This window comes from Lagenorhynchus albirostris, chromosome 3, assembly GCF_949774975.1.
Source record: "Lagenorhynchus albirostris chromosome 3, mLagAlb1.1, whole genome shotgun sequence".
Taxonomy (NCBI): Eukaryota; Metazoa; Chordata; class Mammalia; order Artiodactyla; family Delphinidae; genus Lagenorhynchus; species Lagenorhynchus albirostris.
This window is the reverse complement of record NC_083097.1, coordinates 62,600,683-62,624,489: the sequence shown is the minus strand read 5'-3', so window position 1 is coordinate 62,624,489 and position 23,807 is coordinate 62,600,683. Positions and strand designations below refer to the sequence as shown.

At 37.6% G+C, this 23,807-nt stretch overlaps 1 protein-coding gene across 1 annotated transcript in view; it reads right to left on the bottom strand.

The window, feature by feature from the left end:
• Positions 1–23,807, bottom strand: part of JMY (junction mediating and regulatory protein, p53 cofactor) — a 69,637-nt gene that overhangs the window by 6,942 nt on the left and 38,888 nt on the right. The window contains exons 3-8 of the mRNA XM_060143180.1: positions 21,330–21,480; positions 17,365–17,534; positions 14,386–14,551; positions 13,715–13,902; positions 11,311–11,397; positions 664–759 (exon numbers count right to left, since the gene is read on the bottom strand). Of these exons, the coding sequence (XP_059999163.1) occupies positions 664–759; positions 11,311–11,397; positions 13,715–13,902; positions 14,386–14,551; positions 17,365–17,534; positions 21,330–21,480 (858 nt within the window). The remainder of the gene's footprint in view (positions 1–663; positions 760–11,310; positions 11,398–13,714; positions 13,903–14,385; positions 14,552–17,364; positions 17,535–21,329; positions 21,481–23,807) is intronic.

Genomic DNA, 23,807 nt, shown 5'->3' with positions numbered 1-23,807 from the left:
GAATGAATAAAATTTTTTGGAGTACTGATACACAGAACTCTCATTCTTTTACTATGGTAAAACCTAGTATTAATGCATTTGGCAGACAACATTTTCTTAACACAAAGCTTATCCTTGTGTTAAGGACCCCATTCCCACCCACCCCCACTCTTTCACTTGATCAAAAGCTCCCTTCACCTGTAAGGAGACCCCTCAGAATAAAGAGTAGAAGTAAGGCTCTTGAGTGCTGCTAAGAACCAGAACTACCTAGTTTAAGCACATTCCAAGGAAATGCTTAGCTGCTGTGATATCAGTGTCCAGAGTCATGGATAAGCCTGGCAAGAGAACTGCTGAAGCATTTCTCACGTGTGTTGATCCACCCTCTAATTCTGCCATTGGTCATATTATTACACCACAGTGTTGATGTACACAGAATTAATAACAAGTTGATGCTTAAAATGGATAGTCAGTTGTGAACTAATGAATCCAGGCTTCCCAGAGGCCCTGACCATTCCTCTTCTATCACTGAAGTGGTAAGCCAAGGACTGCCATAACTAAAATTGTTTTCTAGATAATAAAGGGAAAATCAAGTTTTTCTCATAAAAGAAATCTTACAATAGGAGTATATATGTACCTCTGTTTAAAAAGCAATGAAAAATAATAAATTGACCATACTTTTACTACCTGTTTAAAGGTTCGAAGTCTATCCAGTGTTCTCTGTCTTTCTTGGCTAACCCAGGCACTTTTTCTTTCTTCTTCATCATGTAATTTTTCTCTTTTCTGGTGTTAAAAAAAAAAAAAAAAAGTAATTCCATTACGATGTGTCCCATTATATTTTATCATTAATAGAAAAAAAGAGAGTTCTCCCAATATGTAAGCTGGATTACTCCAAAGAATGATGTATTAAGCAATGTTCTGTGGCATGAAACACTATCAGTTTTAATTGAAATTATATTGTTGTTTCACTTTCTGCATGACCTACCAATTAAAAGACGTTTACTCTGTAAATATTTTCTCTGAACTGAAAAATGTTTCATCTTTGAGGTTCTGGCTTGAACAATTTTATTATGCAATACTTGTAACTGCTATATTCTGCTAACTCAAATAGTTGACCTTAAAAACAAAAAATAACCACTTCGTCAGTAATTTAGGTATTATATATGGGTTAAGCCTGATGTTCTGTAGATAATGTCTACTATTACTGAACCTGTTCCTCTTGCCACAAATCTAAGTGTGTGTTTTAATACCTCATTCAATTTTTTTCCTTCCCATTCCCCAATCCCAAACCTCTTTGATTTTGTATTCCCAAACTGGATTAACAGTATCACCACCCACCCAATGTTGGCCAAGTTAAATACGAATTGCTCTTTCTAAAGGAAAGAAAGCGGAAGTCTTGGCAGGAGGATAAAGAGTGGGAGTAGTGCTTCTGACAACCTCACTGCTGAGGGTCAGGTGACAGGTAGTTACCAATTAGGGAATGCACTGAAGAGTGCCACGATGGCCAACCACGTCCCCAGAGAGATGTACCTATCACATACAATACAGATTGGTTCCACTTTCTCTTGGTGAGGTGGGTTGAATCCTTTGTATATAAATCAGCCCATGGAACCCATGGTCAGGGTGCAGGGGGGTGCCAAGGGTGAGTAAACATGAACATTCTTCCATCTCTTCTTATGGCAGGTCAAGAAGACCTTTTCCCTTTAGAGAGCTCTCACTTGGGGAGTCTTAAGAGAGTCGCAAAGGCCATTCATTAGTAGATAAAAAGTCATGTATCTCTCAGTAACAATCCCAGATTACTATATATAATCCTAAAGGTTTCCAGATGGGAAATTAAAGAAGATATGACCTGAGCTCTTCATTAAAAGAAATAAAGGTCCCATGTGGATTCTGTCCTTTATAGAGGAAAGCCCAGAATGGCTCAAGGACACAGTGAGGCAAGAACTTATCCCAACTCCTCACCCCTACTGCATACTCAGTTCCATTCACACAGCTGAGCCAACAAAAGGAAGGAACTGAAAAAATCTCGTATTTACAACTGGTAACCACCTGGAATTGGGAGTGAGCTTGTACTTTCCCACGCTGGGATACATGCCATGGGATACTCAGGGACAAAGGGTCTTCTAAGGCCTATCGAGTGGCACTGGCTCAGAGATGAAGAGATTTTTCTATACTTAGAGTGTATTACCGAATGAATATAGTGCTTAGTACTTGAGGAAGAAATTAGTTGTCTAAGAGATATTCAGCATTTTCAAACTGTGAATCTGCATCTCTAAACATAATATACAAATAGCTGAATGTGAAGTTCAGAAATAAAACTGATCAATCATTTTGCTGGTATAGCTGGTATAACCAGAGTCAGATCATACTATTATCTAAAAGATCCCAAATGGAAAGAGAAAGTTTCAGACATGTTCAGGCATGAACTGATGGGTTTGTATGGACTTTTCATAGAGCATAGTATTGTATTTAAGAGCCTAGTGAGTAACAGGCCCCCTCTGGCTAGCTAGGGGAAAGTTATTTAACGAAGATAATTTACCCTTTTGTGATGGGCGAGGGCGGGGGGTGGTGGAGGGTGGGTAGGGAATACTTACTAGATGATGCTAGATGGTGACACAAGGGGCTTTGAGTTTCTGTTAACATTGTTTAACAAGCTGGTGCTAGCTGTATGCATATGTTCATCTAGTGAAAATTAAAACTTATGAGCTGTACACTTGTGTGTGTGATAAAGGTGGTTTAAACCAGATTTGATCTAAGCCAACTTTCATTTTCCTCTAGCTTTGCATGTTAAGAATTGATGATTAATGGATTCATTCTCCTACAGTGAGGTATTCCACCCAAAGTCGGGAGTAGGCAAAATTATAAGGCAAATGACATTCATCTTTCAGATTCCCCCAAATATAAATTTCCTCTTTTTACTCAACTTTGCCACGTAAAACTCTGAGAAAGGATTTGATACTCATTCATTCTAAAAGGCTAATTCGTTCCTCCATCCATAAAAATATTGGCATTTTATCAGAATCCAAGATCTTCACGCAATAAGGAATGCATTCTAAGTGTGGAGTTTAATCACAAGCTGACAGCGCAGGTGCTGATGGTGAGAGTAGGAGGCATTCTTATTCATTTAACTCTTAAGCTGGCCCACAGTCTGACTTTCCTTACAGAGCAGTTCCTGGCCCATGAAAACGGTACTGAACAATAAAAATACAATAAATTTGCTGTTGATTTCAGATGAATCTTACAGTTTACGGGTACTTTGGCTACTCTTACGTGTTTAAATTCAAGAGTTTTAGCTAGTATGTGCCAAAATGAGCTTGAAGGATAACATCAAAACCCCTACAGCAGCTAACGTCATTCTTAATCACAACAAATTAGAAGCCTTCTTAAGACCAGGAAAAGACAAAGAAGTCTCCTCTTATCACTATTTTTCTTTTTTTTTTTTTTTTGGCGGTACGCGGGCCTCTCACTGCCGTGGCCTCTCCCGTTGCAGAATAACAGGCTCCAGACGTGCAGGCTCAGCAGCCATGGCTCACGGGCCCAGCCGCTCCATGGCATGTGGGATCTTCCTGGACTGGGGCACGAACCCGTATCCCCTGCATCGGCAGGCGGACTCCCAGCCACTGCGCCACCAGGGAAGCCCTCACCACTCTTTTTCAACACCCTACTGGAAATCCTAGCTGACACAATAAGAAGAGCAAATAAAAGGTATACAGACTGCTACAAAATAACTAAACTGCCCTTATTTGCATAAGACCTGATTGTCTATGTAGAAAATCTCAAAGAACCACCAAAAAAGCTACTAGAACTAATACACAATTGTAACAAGACTGCAAGGTACAGGGATGACATATAAAAGCCAACTGCTTTCTAATGTAACAGCAATGAAACACTGGAATTATGAACCTTTTATATTACCCCTACAAAACTATTTACATTACCACACCCCAAAAAGCAGATAGATAAATTTAGGTATAAATCTAATAAAATGTGAACAAGATCAATGAAGCAAGCTATAACTCTTAGAAAAGAAACCAAAGAAGAACTAAATAAAGACATATTCCTTGTTCATGTATAGGAAGACTCAATACTATTAACATATCAATTATCGAGAGGGCAGACAGCAGAAGCAAGAAGAACTATAATCCTGCAGCCTGTGGAACGAAAACCACATTCACAGAAGATACACAAAATGAAAAGGCAGAGGGCTATGCACCAGATGAAGGAACAAGATAAAATCCCGGAAAATCAACTAAATGAAGTGGAGATAGGCAACCTCCCAGAAAAAGAATTCAGAATAATGATAGTGAAGATGATCCAGGACCTCGGAAAAAGAATGGAGGCAAAGATCGAGAAGATGCAACAAATGTTTAATGAAGACCTAGAAGAATTAAAGAACAAACAGAGAATACAAAAACTGAAATGAAAAATACACTAGAAGGAATCAATAGCAGAGTAACTGAGGGAGAAGAACGGATAAGTGACCTGGGAGACAGAATGGTAGAATTCACTGCCACAGAACAGAATAAAGAAAAAAGAATGAAAAGGAATGAAGACAGCCTAAGAGACCTCTGGGACAACATTAAATGCACCAACATTCTCATTATAGGGGTCCCAGAAGGAGGAGAGAGAGAGAAAGAACCCGAGGAAATATTTGAAGAGATCATAGTCGAAAACTTCCCTAACATGGGAAAGGAAACAGCTACCCAAGTCCAGGAAGCACAACAAGTCCCAGGCAGGATAAATCCAAGGAAAAACACGCCGAGATACATAGTAATCAAATTGACAAAAATTAAAGACAAAGAAAAATTATTAAAAGATACAAGGGAAAAACAAATAACATACAAGGGAATCCCATAAGCTTAACAGCTGATTTCTCAGCAGAAACACTACAGGCCAGAGGGAGTGGCATGATATAGTTAAAGTAATGAAAGGGAAGAACCTACAACCCAAGATTACTCTACCCAGAAAAGATCTCATTCAGATTTGATGGAGAAATCAAAAGCTTTACAGACAAACAAAAGCTAAGAGAATCTAGCACCACCAAACCAGCTCTACAAAAAATGCTAAAGGAACTTCTGTAAGTGGAAAACACAAGGACCTATAAAACGAACCCAAAACAATTAAGAAAATGGTAATATGAACATACGTATCGATAATTACCTTAAATGTGAATGGATTAAATGCTCCAACCAAAAGACATAGGCTGGCTGAATGGATACAAAGACAAGACCCACATATATGCTGTCTACAAGAGACCCACTTCAGACCTAGGGACACGTACAGACTGAAAGTGAGGGGATGGAAAAAGATATTCCATGCAAATGGAAATCAAAAGAAAGCTGGAGTAGCAATACTCATATCTGATAAAATAGACTTTAAAATAAAGAATGTTACAAGAGACAAGGAAGGACACTACACAGTGATCAAGGGATCAATCCAAAAAGAAGATATAACAATTATAAATATATATGCACCCAACATAGGAACACCTCAATACATAAAGAAAATGCTAACAGCTATAAAAGAGGAAATCAACAGTAACACAACAATAGTGGGGGACTTTAACACCTCACTTACACCAATGGACAGAGCATCCAGACAGAAACTTAATAAGGAAACACAAGCTTTAAATGACACAACAGACCAGATAGATTTAATTGATATTTATAAGACATTCCATCTGATAACAGATTACACTTTCTTCTCAAGTGTACACAGAACACTCTCCAGGACAGATCACATCTTGGGTCACAAATCAAGCCTTGGTAAATATAAGAAAACTGAAATCATATCAAGCATCGTTTCCGACCACAATGCTATGAGATTAGAAATAAATTACAGGGAAAAAACCGTAAAAAACACAAACACATGGAGGCTATACAATACGTTACTAAATAACCAAGAGATCACTGAAGAAATCAACAGGAAATCAAAAACTACCTAGGGACAAATGACAATGAAAACGCAATGATCCAAAACCTATGGGATGCAGTAAAAGCAGCTCTAAGAGGAAAGTTTATAGCAATACAATCCTACCTTAAGAAACAAGAAAAATGTCAAACAATCTAACCTTACACCTAGAGAAAGAAGAACAAACAAACCCAAAGTTAGTAGAAGGAAAGAAATCATAAAGATCAGATCAGAAATAAATGAAACAGAAACAAAGAAAACAATAGCAAAGATCAATAAAACTAAAAGCTGGTTCTTTGAGAAGATAAACAAAATTGATAAGCCTTTAGCCAGACTCATCAAGAGAAAGAGAGGACTCAAATCAATAAAATTAGAAATGAAAAAGGAGAAGTTACAACAGACACCACAGAAATACAAAGCATCCTAGGAGACTACTACAAGCAACTCTATGCCACAAAACAGACAACCTGGAAGAAATGGACAAATTCTTAGAAAGGTATAACCTTCCAAGACTGAACAAGGAAGAAATAGAAAATATGAACAGACCAATCACAACCAATGAAATTGAAACTGTAATTAAAAATCTTCCAACAAACAAAAGTCCAGGACCAGATGGCTTCACAGGTGAATTCTATCAAATATTTAGAGAAGAGCTAACACCCATCCTTCTCAAACTCTTCCAAAAAATTGCAGAGGAAGGAACACTCCCAAACTCATTCTACAAGGCCACCATCACCCTGATACCAAAACCAGACGAAGATACTACAAAAAAAGAAAATTACAGACCAGTATCACTGATGAATATAGATGCAAAAGTCCTCAACAAAATACTAGCAAACAGAATCCAACAACAAATTAAAAGGATCATATACCATGATCAAGTGGGATTTATCCCCAGGATGCAAGGATTCTCCAATATACACAAGTCAATCAATGTGATACACCATATTAACAAATGGAAGAATAAGAAGTATATGATCATCTCAACAGATGCAGAAAAAGCTTCTGACAAAACTCAACACCCTTTTATGATAAAAACTCTCCAGAAAGTGGGCATAGAGGGAACCTACCTCAACATAAGAAAGGCCATATATGACAAACCCGCAACAAACATCATTCTCAATGGTGAAAAACTGAAAGCATTTCCTCTAACATCAGGAATGAGACAAGGATGTCCACTCTCACCACTATTATTCAACATAGTTTTGGAAGTCCTAGCCATGGCAATCAGAGAAGAAAAAGAAATAAAAGGAATACAAACTGGAAAAGAAGAAGTAAAACTGTCACTGTTTGCAGATGACATGATACTATACATAAAGAATCCTAAAGATGCCACCAGAAGACTACTAGAGCTAATCAATGAATCTGGTATAAAGTTGCAGGATACAAAATTAATGCACAGAAATCTCCTGCATTCCTATATGCTAACAACAAAAGATCAGAAAGAGAAATTAAGGAAACAATCCCATTCACCACTGCAACAAAAAGAATAAAATACCTAGGAATAAACCTACCTAAGAAGGTAAAAGACCTGTACTCAGGAAACTATAAGACACTGATGAAAGAAATCAAAGATGACACAAACAGATGGAGAGATATATCATGTTCGTGGATTGGAAGAATCAATATTGTGAAAATGACTATACTACCCAAAGCAATCTACAGATTCAGTGCAATCCCTATCAAATTACCAATGGCACTTTTTACAGAAATAGAACAAAAAAATCTTAAAATGTATGGAGACACAAAAGACCCCAAATAGCCAAAGCAATCTTGAGGGGAGAAAACGGAGCTGGAGGAATCAGACTCCCTGACTTCAGACTATACTACAAAGCTACAGTAATCAAGACAATATGGTACTGGCACCAAAACAGATATATATATATATCAATGGAACAGGACAGAAAGCCCAGTGATAAACCCACGCACCTATGGTCAACTAATCTATGACAAAGGAGGTAAGGATATACAATGGAGAAAAGACAGCCTCTTAAGTGGTGCTGGGATAACTGGACAGCTACATGTAAAAGAATGAAATTAGAACACTCTCTGACACCATACACAAAAATAAACTCAAAATGGATTAAAGACCTAAATGTAAGACCAGACACTATAAAACTCCTAGAGGAAAACATAGGAAGAACACCCTTTGACAAAAATCACAGCAAGATCTTTTTTGACCCACCTCCTAGAGTAATGGAAATAAAAACAAAAATAAACAAATGGGACCTAATGAAACTTCAAAGCTTTTGCACAGCAAAGGAAACTACAAACAAGATGAAAAGACAACCCTCAGAATGGGAGAAAATATTTGCAAACAAATCAACGGACAAAGGATTAATCTTCAAAATATACAAGTAGTTCATGCAGCTCAATATTAAAAAAACAAACCCAATCAAAAAATGGGCAGGGCTTCCCTGGTGGCGCAGTGGTTGAGAGTCCGCCTGCCGATGCAGGAGACACGGGTTCATGCCCCGGTCCGCAAGGATCCCACATGCCGCAGAGCGGCTGGGCCCGTGAGCCATGGCTGCTGAGCCTGCGTGTCCAGAGCCTGTGCTCCGCAACAGGAGAGGCCACAACAGTGAGAGGCCCGTGTACTGCAAAAAAAAAAAAGGGGGGGGGGCAGAAGACCTAAACAGACATCTCTCCAAAGAAGACATACAGATGGCCAAGAGGCACATGAAAAGCTGCTCAACATCACTAATTATTAGAGAAATGCAAATCAAAACTACAATGAGGTATCACCTCACACCAGTTAGAATGGGCATCATCAGAAAATCTACAAACAATAAATGCTGGAGAGGGTGTGGAGAAAAGGAAACCCTCTTGCACTGCTGGTGGGAATGTAAATGGATACAGCCACTATGGAGAACAGCATGGAGGTTCCTTAAGAAACGTAAAAATAGAATTACCATATGACCCAGCATATACTGGGCATATACCCAGAGAAAACCATAATTCAGAAAAGCACATGCACCCCAATATTCATTGCAGCACTATTTACAACAGCCAGGTCACGGAAGCAGCCTAAATGCCCATCGACAGATGAATGGATAAAGAAGTTGTGGTACATATATACAATGGAATATTACTCAGCCATTAAAAAGAAACACAATTGAGTTATTTGTGGTGAGGTGGATGGACCTAGAGTCTGTCATACAGAGTGAAGTAAGTCAGAAAGAGAAAAACAAATACTATATGCTAACACATATAGAAGGAATCTAAGAAAAAAAAATGTCATGAAGAACCTAGGGGTAAGACACCAATAAAGACACACACCTACTAGAACATGGAGTTGAGGATATGGGGAGGGGGAAGGGTAAGCTGGGACGAAGTGAGAAGAGTGGCATGGACATATATACACTACCAAACGTAAAATAGATAGCTAGTGGGAAGCAGCCGCATAGCACAGGGAGGTCAGCTAGGTGGTTTGTGACCACCTAGAGGGGTGGGATAGGGAGGGTGGGAGGGAGGGAGATGCAAGAAGGAAGAGATATGGGAACATATGTATATGTATAACTGATTCACTTTGTTATAAAGCAGAAACTAACACACCATTGTAAAGCAATTATACTCCAATAAAGATGTTAAAAAAAAAAAGAAGTTGTGGTATATATATACAAGGAACTATTACTCAGCCATAAAAAAGAATGAAATTGGGTCATTTGTAGAGATGCGGATGTACCTAGAGACTGTCATACAGAGTGGTAAGTCAGAAAGAGAAAAACAAATATCGTATATTAACGCATATATGTGGAATCTAGAAAAATGGTACAGATGAACCAGTTTGCAAGGCAAAAACAGAGACATACGTGTAAAGAACGTATGGACACCAAGCGAGGAAAGTGGCACGTGGCGGGGATGAATTGGGAGATTGGGATTGACATATATACACTAATATGTATAAAACAGATGACTTGTAAGAACTTGCTGTATAAAAAAAATAATATTAAAACAAAAAAAAAAACACTGCTCTTTGAGATAATGTCAAAGAATGAAAAGGCAAGCCACAGATTAGGAGCAAGTATTTGCAACAGATATATCTGAAAGGGGCTATTATCCACAATAAGAAAATAAATAACCTTATTAAAAATGAACAAAATATCTAACACTTACTAAAGAAGAGGTACAGACGGTAGATAAGCCTTGTGAGAACATGCCCAACATCCTACACCATCAGGGAACTGCAAACTAAAACAACTATGAGGTACCACTACACACTTATTAGAATGGCTAAATTCCAAAACACTGACAACATTAAATGGAGGATGTGGAGCACACGGAACTCTAAATTCATTGCTAGTGAGAACGTAAAATGGTGCAGCCACTTTGGAAGACAGTTTGGCAGTTTCCTACAAGGTAAGCATACTCTTCCCATAAGATCCAGCAATCACGCTCTTTGCTATTTTACCCAAAAGAGCTGAAAACTTAATGTGCACACAAAAACCTTCCCATATTATCAGCTTTATTCTTAAGTGTCAAAACTTGGAAGCAAGGTGTCTTCACCAGGTGAATTGACAAATAAACTGTGGTATATCCAGACAATGGAATATTGTTCAGTGCTAAGAAATAATCTACCATGCCATGCAAATACAAAGAGGAACCTTAAGTGCAAATTACAAGTTACATAAGCCAATATGAAACAGCTACATATAGGGTTCCAATTAAACGTTAGGGGGAAAGGCAAAACAAAAGATCAGTGGTTGCCATGAGTTTGTGGAGAGAGGGGTATGAAAAGGTGGAGCACAGGGAATTTTTAGGGCAGTGAAAATATTCTGTATGATACTATAATGGTGGATTCATGTCATTATATATTTAGCAAAAACAATAGAATGTACAGAACAAAGGATGAACTGTGGACTTTGGGTGGTAATGATGTGCCAATGTTGGTTCAGACTGTAACAAATATACCACTCTTGTGTGGTACTGCACTGGTAGAGGAAGCTGTGCTATAAGGAAGTATATACACAATTGGGCCTCTGAACCTGTGGGTTCCACATCCTTGGGTTCAAACAACCTCGGATTGAAAATACTCAGGGGGCAAAAAAACCACAGAAGGTTCCAAAAAGCAAAACTCGAAGAATTTGCCTACTGGCAACTACTTACATAGCATTTACATTATATAAGGTATTACATGTAATCTAGAGATGAAAGAATACAGGAGGATGTGCACAAGTTACATGCAAGTACTAGGCTATTTTATATAAGGGACTGGAGCATCCACAGATTTTGGTGGGGAGGTTGGGGGAGTTGGAAGGGCAGGTGTCCTGGAACCAATTTCCCCATGGACACTGAGGAATGGCTGAACAGTGACTTAATGCTAACATCTAGCTATAACATTTTCTTATTCTCTACAGATTTTATTCACTTTGAGATATGTAAAATTCGAAGTTTTATTCTAAGTCTTTCAGAGTGCAAACTTACTAGTTGTACTGTGTGGTGGGTTCTATATTCATCTTCACTCCGAAGGCGCTGTTGGAATTTTTCATTGTGTTTTGCAATACAGATTTCCTATAAATACATGAAATGTGTTTTAATATAAGTGAAACTTGAAAGACTCAAAATCTAATTCAATTTGATAAATTAAATTTTAATCTTAACATATACCTACACAGCAAAATATCAATCAAGTAAGCTACCTCTGGTTTTTCATCCGGAATATCGAAGCAGCATAAGCCAAATAATTAGGATCTTAAAAGATTCTTTTACATCTGTAGAATTCCTGATTTTTCCTTTTGGAAGGGAAGGAATGGGGCATGGTAGAGCGGAAGGGGGGTGTACCTAGATAGTCTCAAAAGTCTCTTTCAAATCTGAAGACTGTGGCCAGAAGATTCTAAGTATTATTGTACTCTTTAAACTAGTCTGAGCAAAAAAAGGACACATAACTCTTGACTTAAACTCTGTTTCTTAAGTGCTTTCTGATGAATTAAAGAACATGATTTTGCCCGGATTGGTTTAAACAATATCATGAAATCTGAATCTTCTGATCATAGACTTCAGAGCTAAAAAGAGACCTTAAAGACTAGAAAGTACAATAATCGTATGCTACAGATTTACATGAAAATAATATTAAGAGACATGTGCTCTTTACACATACCCTATCATCTGGCAACTTCCTAGTGGCACCATGCTAAGTCTTCATTTTCTCTGGGTCCTTCTGGAGAAGTCCTCCAGATAAACAGTTTCTAACACTCTCAAAGCTATACCAAAAGATTACTCTTATAACCTCGTTAAGTCATACATGAATAACCTTTCAGGCCAGGAAGCTGTATTTTAAAGCAGCTCTTTGATCTCCTTCCTATCTTTACCCACACTGCGTTGACTCTACTGCCTAACAAGTATTGATCACACATCGAACCTGTCCAAGGCAGTCTCCAAGGGGGAGAAGCGGCATGATATAGTGATATAATGGCTCAGGCTTCCAAGTCACACAGACCTAGGATAGTATCCTGCTTTGACCCATACTAGCTGCTTTTCCTTAGGTAATTTATTTAACGACTGGAAGCCTTAGTTCATTTGGTTATAAAATGAGGATACAAGTCTACAATTCCTTATCAAGAACAGAACTCAGATGTGTTTCAAAATTAATTTTTTTTTAATTTTAGAAAGGTGATATGTTGCATACCCCATCTATTGCCTAGTAACTCCAGCAGGATCTGACACAGCACCCCATCATAAGTATTACTGATGTTTTTGCAGTGAAAACAGATGAACAGTCAAAGTAAGTAGGACAAAGAAATGTTCAGGTCTGGGTTTGCCACCAAATCAAGTATCAGAATGCTTTTTGGCTACTGGGAGAATAAAAGAAGATAACATACATAAAGAACAATGTTATTTCTATTATTCTTCTTGAAAAGTTTAATCACAAAGCATAGACCTCAAGTCCTCATGGCACAGCCAGAGACCGTCTTTGTTCTTTCAAGAGGAGAAGCAGGGCATGATTTACTTAGAGCCAGAGAACTACCCCTGGGTATGAAATTCTATTGTGGGTGCCAGGTTAACCACGGAGCCTGTGACCCTGGGGATGCCGACATGCAGACCACAAGGAACGTAGGGTGCTGTTACAAAGAGAGTCATTCTGATCTTTGGTAAAGTATGACTGATCATTCTTCTCAGAACAGTGTTTCTAAGTTCCTCTCTTTCCAGCCTTCTTTTGTCATTCCTCCTTCCCTCTGCAGTTCTGTCACCTAAGCCGTTGGATTTGGGGGTCTGGGGGCAGGGAAAGGGGAGGACAGGGGGTAAGACCATTCAGAGACCCTTGGCTGTGTGCTGTGACAGGTCACAGCAGATCAGAGGCTGCGGCGTAAATGGGCAGAATCTACTGGGCTGAGTTTCCCTACCTCAGATTTAGTTTAATATAAGAATGAAGAGTGAAGAATATAGATTAAATTGGTACACACTTTTATATATAAATGAAAATTTCCTTGAAGACTGAGGTCAGAACCAGTCAACTTAATTGTAGAGCATCCCTGGCCTCCTTAAAATAAAAAGGAGCCGGGAATTGCATTACATGGAATCCTGTAGTCATGATCAGAGTCACCTCTGGGTGGCTGAGGCAAACAGCATATCACCACTGGCTGTTCTAATGTGTTTAAGAGGATAATGCTCAGACAACCATATAATGTCAATACAATGGCCCAAGTACTGAGAAGATATAACTCTTACTCAGTTTTAAAAGGTATGTGTATTAGTGACAAATTGCGTTAGAATTATTGGATATGGGTCAAAGATTAAGTAATGGAAAAATAAATAAATAAAAGATTACTTAATGGAATAAAAGCAAGATGTAAAATTAAGGTTATATTCAATTAATATGTAACTATTATACCTTTTTATTTCTGAGGTATGCTTTCTTGGCTGAAACCCGTCCACGTCTTGCCTCCAGCTGGCGTGCTTTCTGCTGGAGTTTCTGTAGCTCTTCTCTCTGTAAATGCACAGACACTGCCATCTCTTCCTTCTCCAGCATGGCCTCCATGCTTTCATAAGTGTCATAGTATACCACTTCATCTCTCTTTTCTGTTACAGAACAGCAACAAGGGGTAGTGGTTAAGAGCATGGGCTATGGAGCCAGACAGAACAGGGCTCTGATCCACTCACTGATTCTATAACCTCAGGCGAAGCCATTACCCCTTTGTAAAATACGGATTAGGAAATATACCTCTTTGGGGGAATGTGTGTACCAGTGTCTGGCACACAGTTAAGTGCTCAATATAAAATGCCGAGAGCCTTGTTTCCCAAATAAAAAATCTGAGAATACAGATTCTGGCTGAAGCAACAAAGCAAGTTACTTACAAAGGAAGTAGGAAGGAATAACATAGTTGCACTGCTACATCTACTAAATCACTTGTTTGACTTTACATTGTTTTCTTAACCTCAACAGAAGAAATAAAACTGGTGTCCATGTACATTTTCCCTATGTATGCAAACAAATACATGGGGAAATTCCATCATTCATTCAAATGTCTTTTTGTGGACTTATGTATTAGACACACATCATACCCGATATAAGTCTTTTGATGCTTTCCAGTTGTGCTGTCAACAGTAACTCTTCACACTTTAAGATTTCAAACTGCACTTCATACAACTGAAGTTGCAGATCATAATAATCAGCTTCTAATTGATCCAACTGAGCGATGGCTTCTGTACCACCCTGCAAACTCTGCATCTGCATTGAAAATAAAAATAAGGACATATCTAGTTTGAACAAGAAATTAAGCTATGATTAGAAATGAATACTAACTAATCAGACAGGATAAATCCATGAAGCAACTGAACACCAGCAGACAATGTGGGATCAGAGGCTCGTGTACAGATAATTTAAGAACCTACTAAATTTGTGTATAAAGCTGTGTGAACATGTATATTTTTCTCTGAGTACAGTGTTCCTAGCTTTCAAATTCATAAAGGGACAAGAGTCTGTGACTTAAAAGAGGTGAGAATGACGATAATCAAGACTCGGTTAAAAAGGAATAGTACTTACTCCTAAGTGTGGTTAAAAAATTCTTAAGTCAAATGTAATTTTGCTTGCCTGGGTGATATTTAATGTTTCAGTGTTACTTTAGAAACTGTTTGATGTTTAGCATTATACCATGGCAAATACCACTGTCACATCAGGAAGACGTTTTTGTTTTTAAAATAACCTAAGGAGATGTGACATATCAACATTTTTTTTAAAGAACAAAAGTCTCCCCATAATTTAAACCACAGAGTTGTACTGTACTATAAAGCAAGGGATTTGTTTGGGATGGGCTTAATAAATCACATTTGGTCTGTTTCTCCTGAGTCATGTGGTCATGTTAAATTAATGCTAATAAAACTAGTGCAGCCATCATCACAGATATGTATAAAAAGCACAATGCATATATTGTATCATTCAACAGGCATAAACCTGGCAAGAATGACTAACTGACAGCTTTACCAAATCCTCTGAAGAATTCAAACACAATCGAGAACATTCAAAAACAGACTATTAAGGTACTATTAAGGATAACCCCAGGGAAAATGACCCCACAGATAAACATGCCAGACTCCCTGGCCCATTTCAGCCTCACCCTTCCTCTACCATAGGAGACCAATTCCAGTAAGAAATGTTCTTGCAATAGCACATAGTTATAAATCTTACCTCAGCAGCTCTTTTGGACACCCTATATTGTCATTACAATTCATCCTGGTTAGAATAAAGCTAGTCAATCTGATGAAGACAGTGGCACTCTATTTCAGTCAATAAAATGCTAGCATATCAAGTTTTAAAGTTCAAGACCTTAAGAAAATTCCAGATACCTAGTAACATAAAGGAGAAAGCTAACTAGAAAAGAAGATTAGAGTGGAAATGCCTCAGGTGAAGGAGAGATGGAGCTGAAATCTGTGAAGAGATTCTGAATAGTGTGGAAAAGTTCAGAACAAGTTCTAATTTTTCCTTTAACAACAGTAGCAAATCAGAAAATGTAAGGGAAAAATAAATCCATTAACAAATCTAAATCCATAATTTAAAATCCATTAACAAAAAGATTTTTCTAGATCGTACCCTTAAAATATTACAGATCACCTCATACACTATTTTTTAAACAAGAGTTAGACATGCATATGCACATTCATAGAATATATTTTACATAAAGCTGTATGAATAAAAGCAGTGATGACATTTTGTTCTTCTCTAGAGAATATACAACTTTCACACATACATACTCAATGTATTTAGAAGCCAATGTGGTCAAGCCACAGAATGGGAACAAATATTTGCAAATCATATATTTGATAAGACTTGTATCTGGAATATGTAAAGAACACTTTCAATTCAGTGATTTAAAAAACCCAATTTTAGGGAGTTTCCCGGCAGTCCAGTGGATCCCGCAAGCCTAGCAGCACAGCTCCCACACACACAAAAAAATTTTTAATGGGCAAATGACCTGAACAGACACTTCTCCAAAGAAAATATATAAGTGGCCAATAAGCACATGGAAAGATAATGGACATAAATGCCATCAGAGAAAGGCAAATCAAAGCCACGAGATACCACTTCACACCCACCAGGATGGCTATTATATATAAAATATATATAAAAGACTGTTTAGTGTAACGTAAAGAAAGATGTGGAGAAATTCTATCCTTTGTACACTGCTGGTGGGAATGTAAATGGTACAGCTGCTTTGGAAAACAGTCTGATAGTTCCTCAATAGGTTAAATAGCATTTCATGCCAAGATAAATGAAAACCTTGGACATGGATGTTCACAGCAGCTTTATTCGTAAAGCTCCAAAAGTAGAAAGAACCCCAAAGTTCATCAACTGATGAATGCACAAAATGTGGTGTATCATTCGGCCAAAAAAAGTAAATTAAGTAATGATGCATGCTACAATATGGATGCACCTTGAAAACATTACACTCTGTGGGGGAAAAAGCATTAAAAAAGTTACATCTTTTATGATTCCATTTATATGAAATGTCGAGAACAGCAAATCTATAGAGACAGAAAATAGTTGCCTAGGTGTGGGGAGGACCGAAGGGGAGATAGGAAATGAGTGCTCCTTTTTCTTTTAACAGTTGCTGCCTACAGTCATGCTGGCATGCTGTGAAAATGCCATAACTCTAACTCTTCTATCAGAGGCCCCATTGTGAAAGTTATCATCATCTCATGGAGGTACTGCAAAATTAACAACTTTCTGTAGAGTCAGAAAAATTTAAGTCTTATACCAAAAAAAAGTCAAATAGCACATCTTATTAAAAAAAAATTTTTAATATATTTTTCTCACGGCTTTTGTTACCTCTTCTTTATTTTAATTTTCCCGGTACACGGGCCTCTCCCTGTGTGGCCTCTCCCGCTGCGGAGCACAGGCTCCGGACGCGCAGGCTCAGCGGCCATGGCTCACGGGCCCAGCCGCTCTGCGGCATGTGGGATCCTCCCGGACCGGGGCACGAACCCGTGTCCCCTGCATCGGCAGGCGAACTTCCAACCACTGCGCCACCAAGGAAGCCCTGTTACCTCTTCTTTTAGTGCATGTTTCCTCTGTTCCAAACAGATCTCTTTAGCTCTCATCATCTGCAGAGTCTCCTTAGAAACTGCATACTGGAGTTTTTCCATACGTTCAGCAGCTGCTGCCCATGATGCTTTACCAAATTTCTTCTGATCTGCTCGCATTCGATCATATACAGCTATTGATAATTTTTAAAAAGACATTGAGACATTAAGACATGAAACAACTTGATACTAAAGAATTGAAAGTCTTAGATTCCACTGATCACACACTCAAAGATAAACACACAAATGCTACCCTCATGATAAACTACCTATAACAGCTCTAAAATATAATTCAACAGTATGTTAGATTCTCTCTAATGTCTCCAATAAGAATTTTAAATAGTCATTCTCAGAAATAACTTTCTGAAGATGAAACTGAGTTTTCAGGTTAATTTTAAAACTTACTTAAAAAAATACTCTTTTCACATCGTCCAGTGTTATTAAATTTCTAAGTTTCTATAAAACTTTATTCTGTCACGGTTTTTCCTAGGTATGTTAGTTGAAATCAGAACCATAACTATTAAAGGGTATTTAAAAATTATTTAAATTCATGTACTTTTGAGTTCTCCAAACGTATTTTAATGATAATGGTAGGATGAAATAAATCCTAGACATTAGCATGGAGCTGATTCTGCTAAGGTTAGTGCTGGAGCAAAATCAGTTAGCGCTGGGCTTAACTAACTAAGCCCCAAAGAAGACACCCAACTTCTCCTTGCCACCACACAGAAAAAGGAAGAACTTTTTAGTTTGCCACAATAGAGGCCTCATTCAAGAAACATTTCTTGACAATCAAACACCTAGTATCTTCCAGTTAAAGAAGTTTATCACTGATAATAGCATGGTGCTGGCTCATCTTGGGTCCTTATACAAATGAACCCAACCATCCTATGATCCTTATGCCTAATAGGTCAGACATGCTTTAACTATCATAAAAGAGTCAGGCAATGTGATTACACAGTACCTAATGTAGTCTTTAGATTAGTGTACATTCTCTAGTAGTTTCTTTAATACGTTCAGAGGTGATTAATACTTTTGTAATGCTACTATATCATAACCCTCTTTGCAAGAAGTATCTCAGTAACATTTGCCTCAATTTTTTGACAATAATACTCCGAGTACATACTTGAAAATTAAAACTGTACAGAGAGGCTGATAGTGGAAAAGAGCAGTTTCTCATGCTCAGCTCTCCCCCTACCCTTAATCCCAATGACTAAATGCAACCAACTTGGAACCTGCTCCTGGGTAGTTACCTCCATTCAAGAACGTTACCATTTCTTGATTTAGTCTTAAAAATCTGTTGAGTTCTTATGACAAATGAGCAATCTATTTACTCAGAATCTCCTCTCAATATAGTTCTTTTGGTTTCTCTGGTTTTTCTTTGGCCTTTAAATGCTAACATATTTGAATATTGATCTGATCCTTTATTTTAGGGTTTCTAACAAATAATAACTACTTCTGTTGCTTACATAGCAAAATGATTCTGCCATCTCTATCTCTATCTTTTAAAAATGTATGATAATATTTATGCAACTATAAGATCAATACAGTAGTGCACTGTAGGGGAAAAAATAACAGCAGGGGGTTTGGAGTTAGACAGTTTGGAGTTAAATTCTCACTTCTACCCATCAACATGTAACTTTCAGAAGAAACTTAACTGTTCTTGGGCTAAATTCCCTTGAATAATAAACATAAGGAAATACAGTACCTCCTCGGAAGACTTGTGGAAATTAAATGAGAGAATAACAGATATTTAAATGTTTCTCTCACTTCACATGGCAATATTAATCAAATACATGGTCTGTTTTGTTTCTTCTCTCCCTCATGCACATGTGACCACAATCACTCATATTTATACGATGTTGTGTTAATTTCAAAGTGCTTTTTCCAAGTGTTCTATTTATCTGCCCAGCAATCCTATAGAATAGGCATGGTATGCATTATCAACACCTTCACCATAGATATGTGAAACTTGGTGACTTAAGACCAAGGTTACACACCTATAAAAGGAGAGTTATATGAGTACCCAAGTTGCTTAAATACCTAGTCTGCTGCTTCTATCATTTTTACCTGAACTTGTAATCACAGCATATAGTCAAACATTCTGCATAAACAAAAATAGTCTGGAGCCTTATCTCTTGCTTCCCACTTAAAGACTGTGTCTGTGGAGCAGTTCCCTGTCCTAATTCAGTCTCAGGTTGTTACCTACCACAAGAGCTAGTCAATACTTTGTCTTCCAACATCTTTAGATAGAATGTATTCTTCTGCCTAATTGCTGCTCACTTCACCTGGAGTTATTTTCCAACAGCTCAGGAATATGAAGATAATGTAGAAAAGTATGAATACAGAATGCTTGGAATACCCCTAGAACAATATTGGAACACCTCTAAAATAGATTCTTGGGCTTCCCTAGTGGCCCAGTGGTTGAGAGTCTGCCTGCCGATGCAGGGGACACGGGTTCGTGCCCCAGTCTGGGAAGATCCCACATGCCGCGGAGTGGCTGGGCCCATGAGCCACGGCCACTGAGCCTGCGCATCCGGAGCCCGTGCTCCGCAACGGGAGAGGCCACAACAGTGAGAGCCCCGCGTACCACAAAAAAACAAAAAAAACAAAAAAACCCAAAAAACCCCCAGATTCTTCTCTCCCTCTGCTGGCAAGAATAAAGATTCTTGCTAAGATGACTGATAACATTAACAGGATAACACCATGTAATAGCACCCTATGGTGATCATTATATGTAAAAAAGCTCTGAAGGCAACAGTCCTGGTGTTTACAAGGAATCATGTTAAATTTGTTTAAAAAACCTTAATGTTCTAACATACATATACCTGTCAGAAAAGGGCCCATTTAAGATGTTTTTAAAAGCTAAGCAGTAAAATTGGGCTACACCTGGCTTTGCATAAGGAAGGAAATAAAGGCCTATTTTACTCCTTTTCTAATATATAGAGAATACAAGGAGATCTTATATAGATCAATAGGGGGAAAACAGCCCAATAGAAAAATAGGCAGAAGACAGTAACTGGGAAAAAAGGAAGGATAAGCAAATACCAATTATTACATGAAAACAAAAAAGATGAACACTCAGTAGTAAGCAAAGAAATGCAAATTTTAAAAACATTGTACTACTTTTCATCCATTAAACTGTTTTTTTTTAAGTGACAATGCCAGATGATGCTGAGGAATCAAGGAAAGTATTCTCATTCAGCACAATGGCTTCGAGTGAAACTTTTTAAGGAAACGTGGATTTGCTGAAAGAATAACCTGAATAACGACTTTAATGCCAGGTATACAAATAGAGAGATTATTAAAATAATGAATAATTTAAACTGCTTCTCAGGGAGTGGTGGAACGATTTCTGTGGCCTCCTATGGAAGGGAGTTGGAAGGAATGGACCTTGCCAGACAGACCTTGCCAGATGTATCTCTTCATTTGGCTTGATTTGTATCCTTTATAAATTGTAATGGTAAGTATGTGTTTTCCTGAGTTCTGCGAGTGAATTTTTGAACCTAAAAGGGCTGTAGGAACCCCAAATTTGTGGCCAGTTGGTTAGACGTACAGATGGCCTAAGGACACCCCAAATTTGCAAGTAGTGTCTGAAGGGCAGGGAGTCTTGCTGGTGACTGGGACTTTAAGCTATGACATCTGTAACTGTGAACGATTATTGTCAGAATTGAATTATGCTATACTAATACCCATCACTTTTAATTTTTTTAAAGGTGGGCTATATGTAAACACATATGCCTAGAAAAGACTGAAAGGATATACCTTAACTTGTTAATAGTGGTCTTCTTTAACTGCTAGGATTATGAGTGGTCTTTAATTCTTTTCTATATAACTATTTTGAACATAAAATACTTAAACCACTCATTTTTGAAAATACCTCCATCCATTTTGAAAATACCTAGCAAAAATAATTCTACTGGGAAACTCACCTTTTTGAGCTTTAGCTGTTATTTCAAAATATTTGACAGTAAGATCTTGAATGGACAGCACAGCCATATGAGCTTTCCGCTGCCAGTCAGCATCTTCTTTTTGTAGACTTTCAATTCTTCGGGGACCCAGGTAATCATTCTCTATAGAAATCTGTAGAGAGAAAAAAGAAAAATGGAAAAGATCATTTCTTTCTCTCTTTTAACATTTACTGAACGTTTATATATCAGGCATTGTGCTTGGTACTAAAAGAAAGAATACTTGTTTTTCCCTGCTCTGCAGTAGAAGCTATCAATTTACAAAACAATTAAATTAACAATAATGTTGAAGACAGTTGATGCAGAAATTGTTCCCCCTTCCTCCTCTATCTTCTTCTTCATCCTTCCCTCTTCTATATATAAAGGACATATAACAAAATGTTTAAGACTGATGATTTTCAAGTGCTGGGATGAGAAATTTATTTCCTCCTTTACGATAATTGTATTTTCAGTTTAAGAATTATCTGTGCCAATAAAATGCTTATTTAATCATTGACATAAATAAATAAAATAAGATTGACAATACATAAAAATCAGCCTATCTGCCTACTGAAGGACTCTGGATATAAGTAACAGAAAAACTGGCTATGTATTATTTATAAGAGTCACAACTAAAACAAAAGGACAAAGGAAAGTTGAAAATCAAATGATGGACAGAGGTATGCCAAGTGAATGTCACAGAAATAACAATATCAATATTAAAATATAGAAAAGCGCTAAACCAGTATGTTAATATGGAAGAAAGTTACAGTCCAGGAAGAACAGCAATAGACCCTCTGTACTGCTTTACCACATACTGAGAAAGAAACTTAAACAATAACACCATATTAGGATGATGGGGAAAAAATATTATAGAGAAAAATGTGCCACCCCTGGCACACTTAAAAAAAAATTGATCAAGTAAGTTATCATACACCACTAAAAAATTATAATGAATTTCAAAAGTAGAAATAATGCAGGTCATAGTCTCTAAACAGTACAATAAACAGAAATCAAAGGAACAGTCTAAAACAGTGATTGAGTCTTGAAGCAACAATATACTGCTACTTAAGCAAATGAAGTCTTCCAGAAAGAGGGAAAAACGTATGAGCACTCACTGTAGTGCTCAGCACACACAGAACAATTAATTAGCAATGTTAAGGCGACACTGGCAAGGTAGAGGACGAGGTCAAGAATGATCCTAGGGTTACTGGGAAAAAATATGTACATGGAATTGCCAAGGATTTCATTTTGCATACTAAGTTTAACTTTGCAAGTCATGTCCAGAGATATAAGCTTGGGTACCCTTGACACACTAGAAGACATTTAAAGCAACGAGAGTGAATGAGTTCATGTAAGGAATTGTAATCATATAAGTAGCAAGATTCAATGGAGGAGAAATCAACACTATCAAACACTGCTTAGGGATCAAGTAGATACACAACCAGTACCCATGGACCTAACAGCATGAACTTGGCGACAACAGTTCTGGAGTACAGGCAAATTCCTTTTGCCTATTAATTCCCACCATATCTTCAGACCTCAGTTCAATTACTGGTTCATGGATGTCATCCCTGACTCATCATTATAGGCAGTATAAGCTCTTCAATCTAAATAATAGCCTTCATCTTAAGTCTTATCACAATCATACTTTATATTATTTTATATCACCTCCTTTCTGCTCTGAATGTTCCATGAGGGCAGAGAATGCACAAGTGGTTTTTATCTCTGCTTGCTTGCTTTTCACTAGCACACTGCTGGGCATGAACTAGGTAATCTACAATATTTCCTGAATGAGTGAATAAAAATTCACTTCCATACATGTTTTTAATGAGGAGAGAAATGCAGACACATGTATAATACTCTTGAGAAATTTGTGTGAATGAATAGAGGGGAAAAGGGTGGAGAAGAGGATAAGGCTTAAGGGTAGGCACTCTTGCTTTATTTTAATGGGAGATCACAGAGCAGGTTGAGAGGGAGAACCTGTCTTCCCCTGTGAAGAAAGAACCCAGTTATGAAAAGAATATGAACAAGAATTATGCATATGTATAACTGAATCACTTTGCTGTACAACTGAAAGTAACAGAACATTGTAAATCAACTATACTCCAAAATAATATAAAAATTAAAAAAAGAAGGAAAGAATCCAGTTAAAAATAAACTGGTAGAGGAGACGGGAGAAGACACAAGATAGCTGTTTTTAGATGGTAGGGTGACAAACCATTTATTGTAGGAAGAGGGTTAGTGAAGTCATGGTGAAACAGGCACACATAATATACTGCTGGTGGAACTATAAATTGATTAAAACCTTTTCTGGAAAGTATTTTATGATACCATAGTCTTTGAACACATTTAGCTGTTTAGATCAGGACAAACTTTACTGAGGCCCATAAATTGCAGAGGGCTTTGAAGGAGGGGTAGGATTTTGACAGTTACATGGGGAGCATATGGGAAAAGAGAACC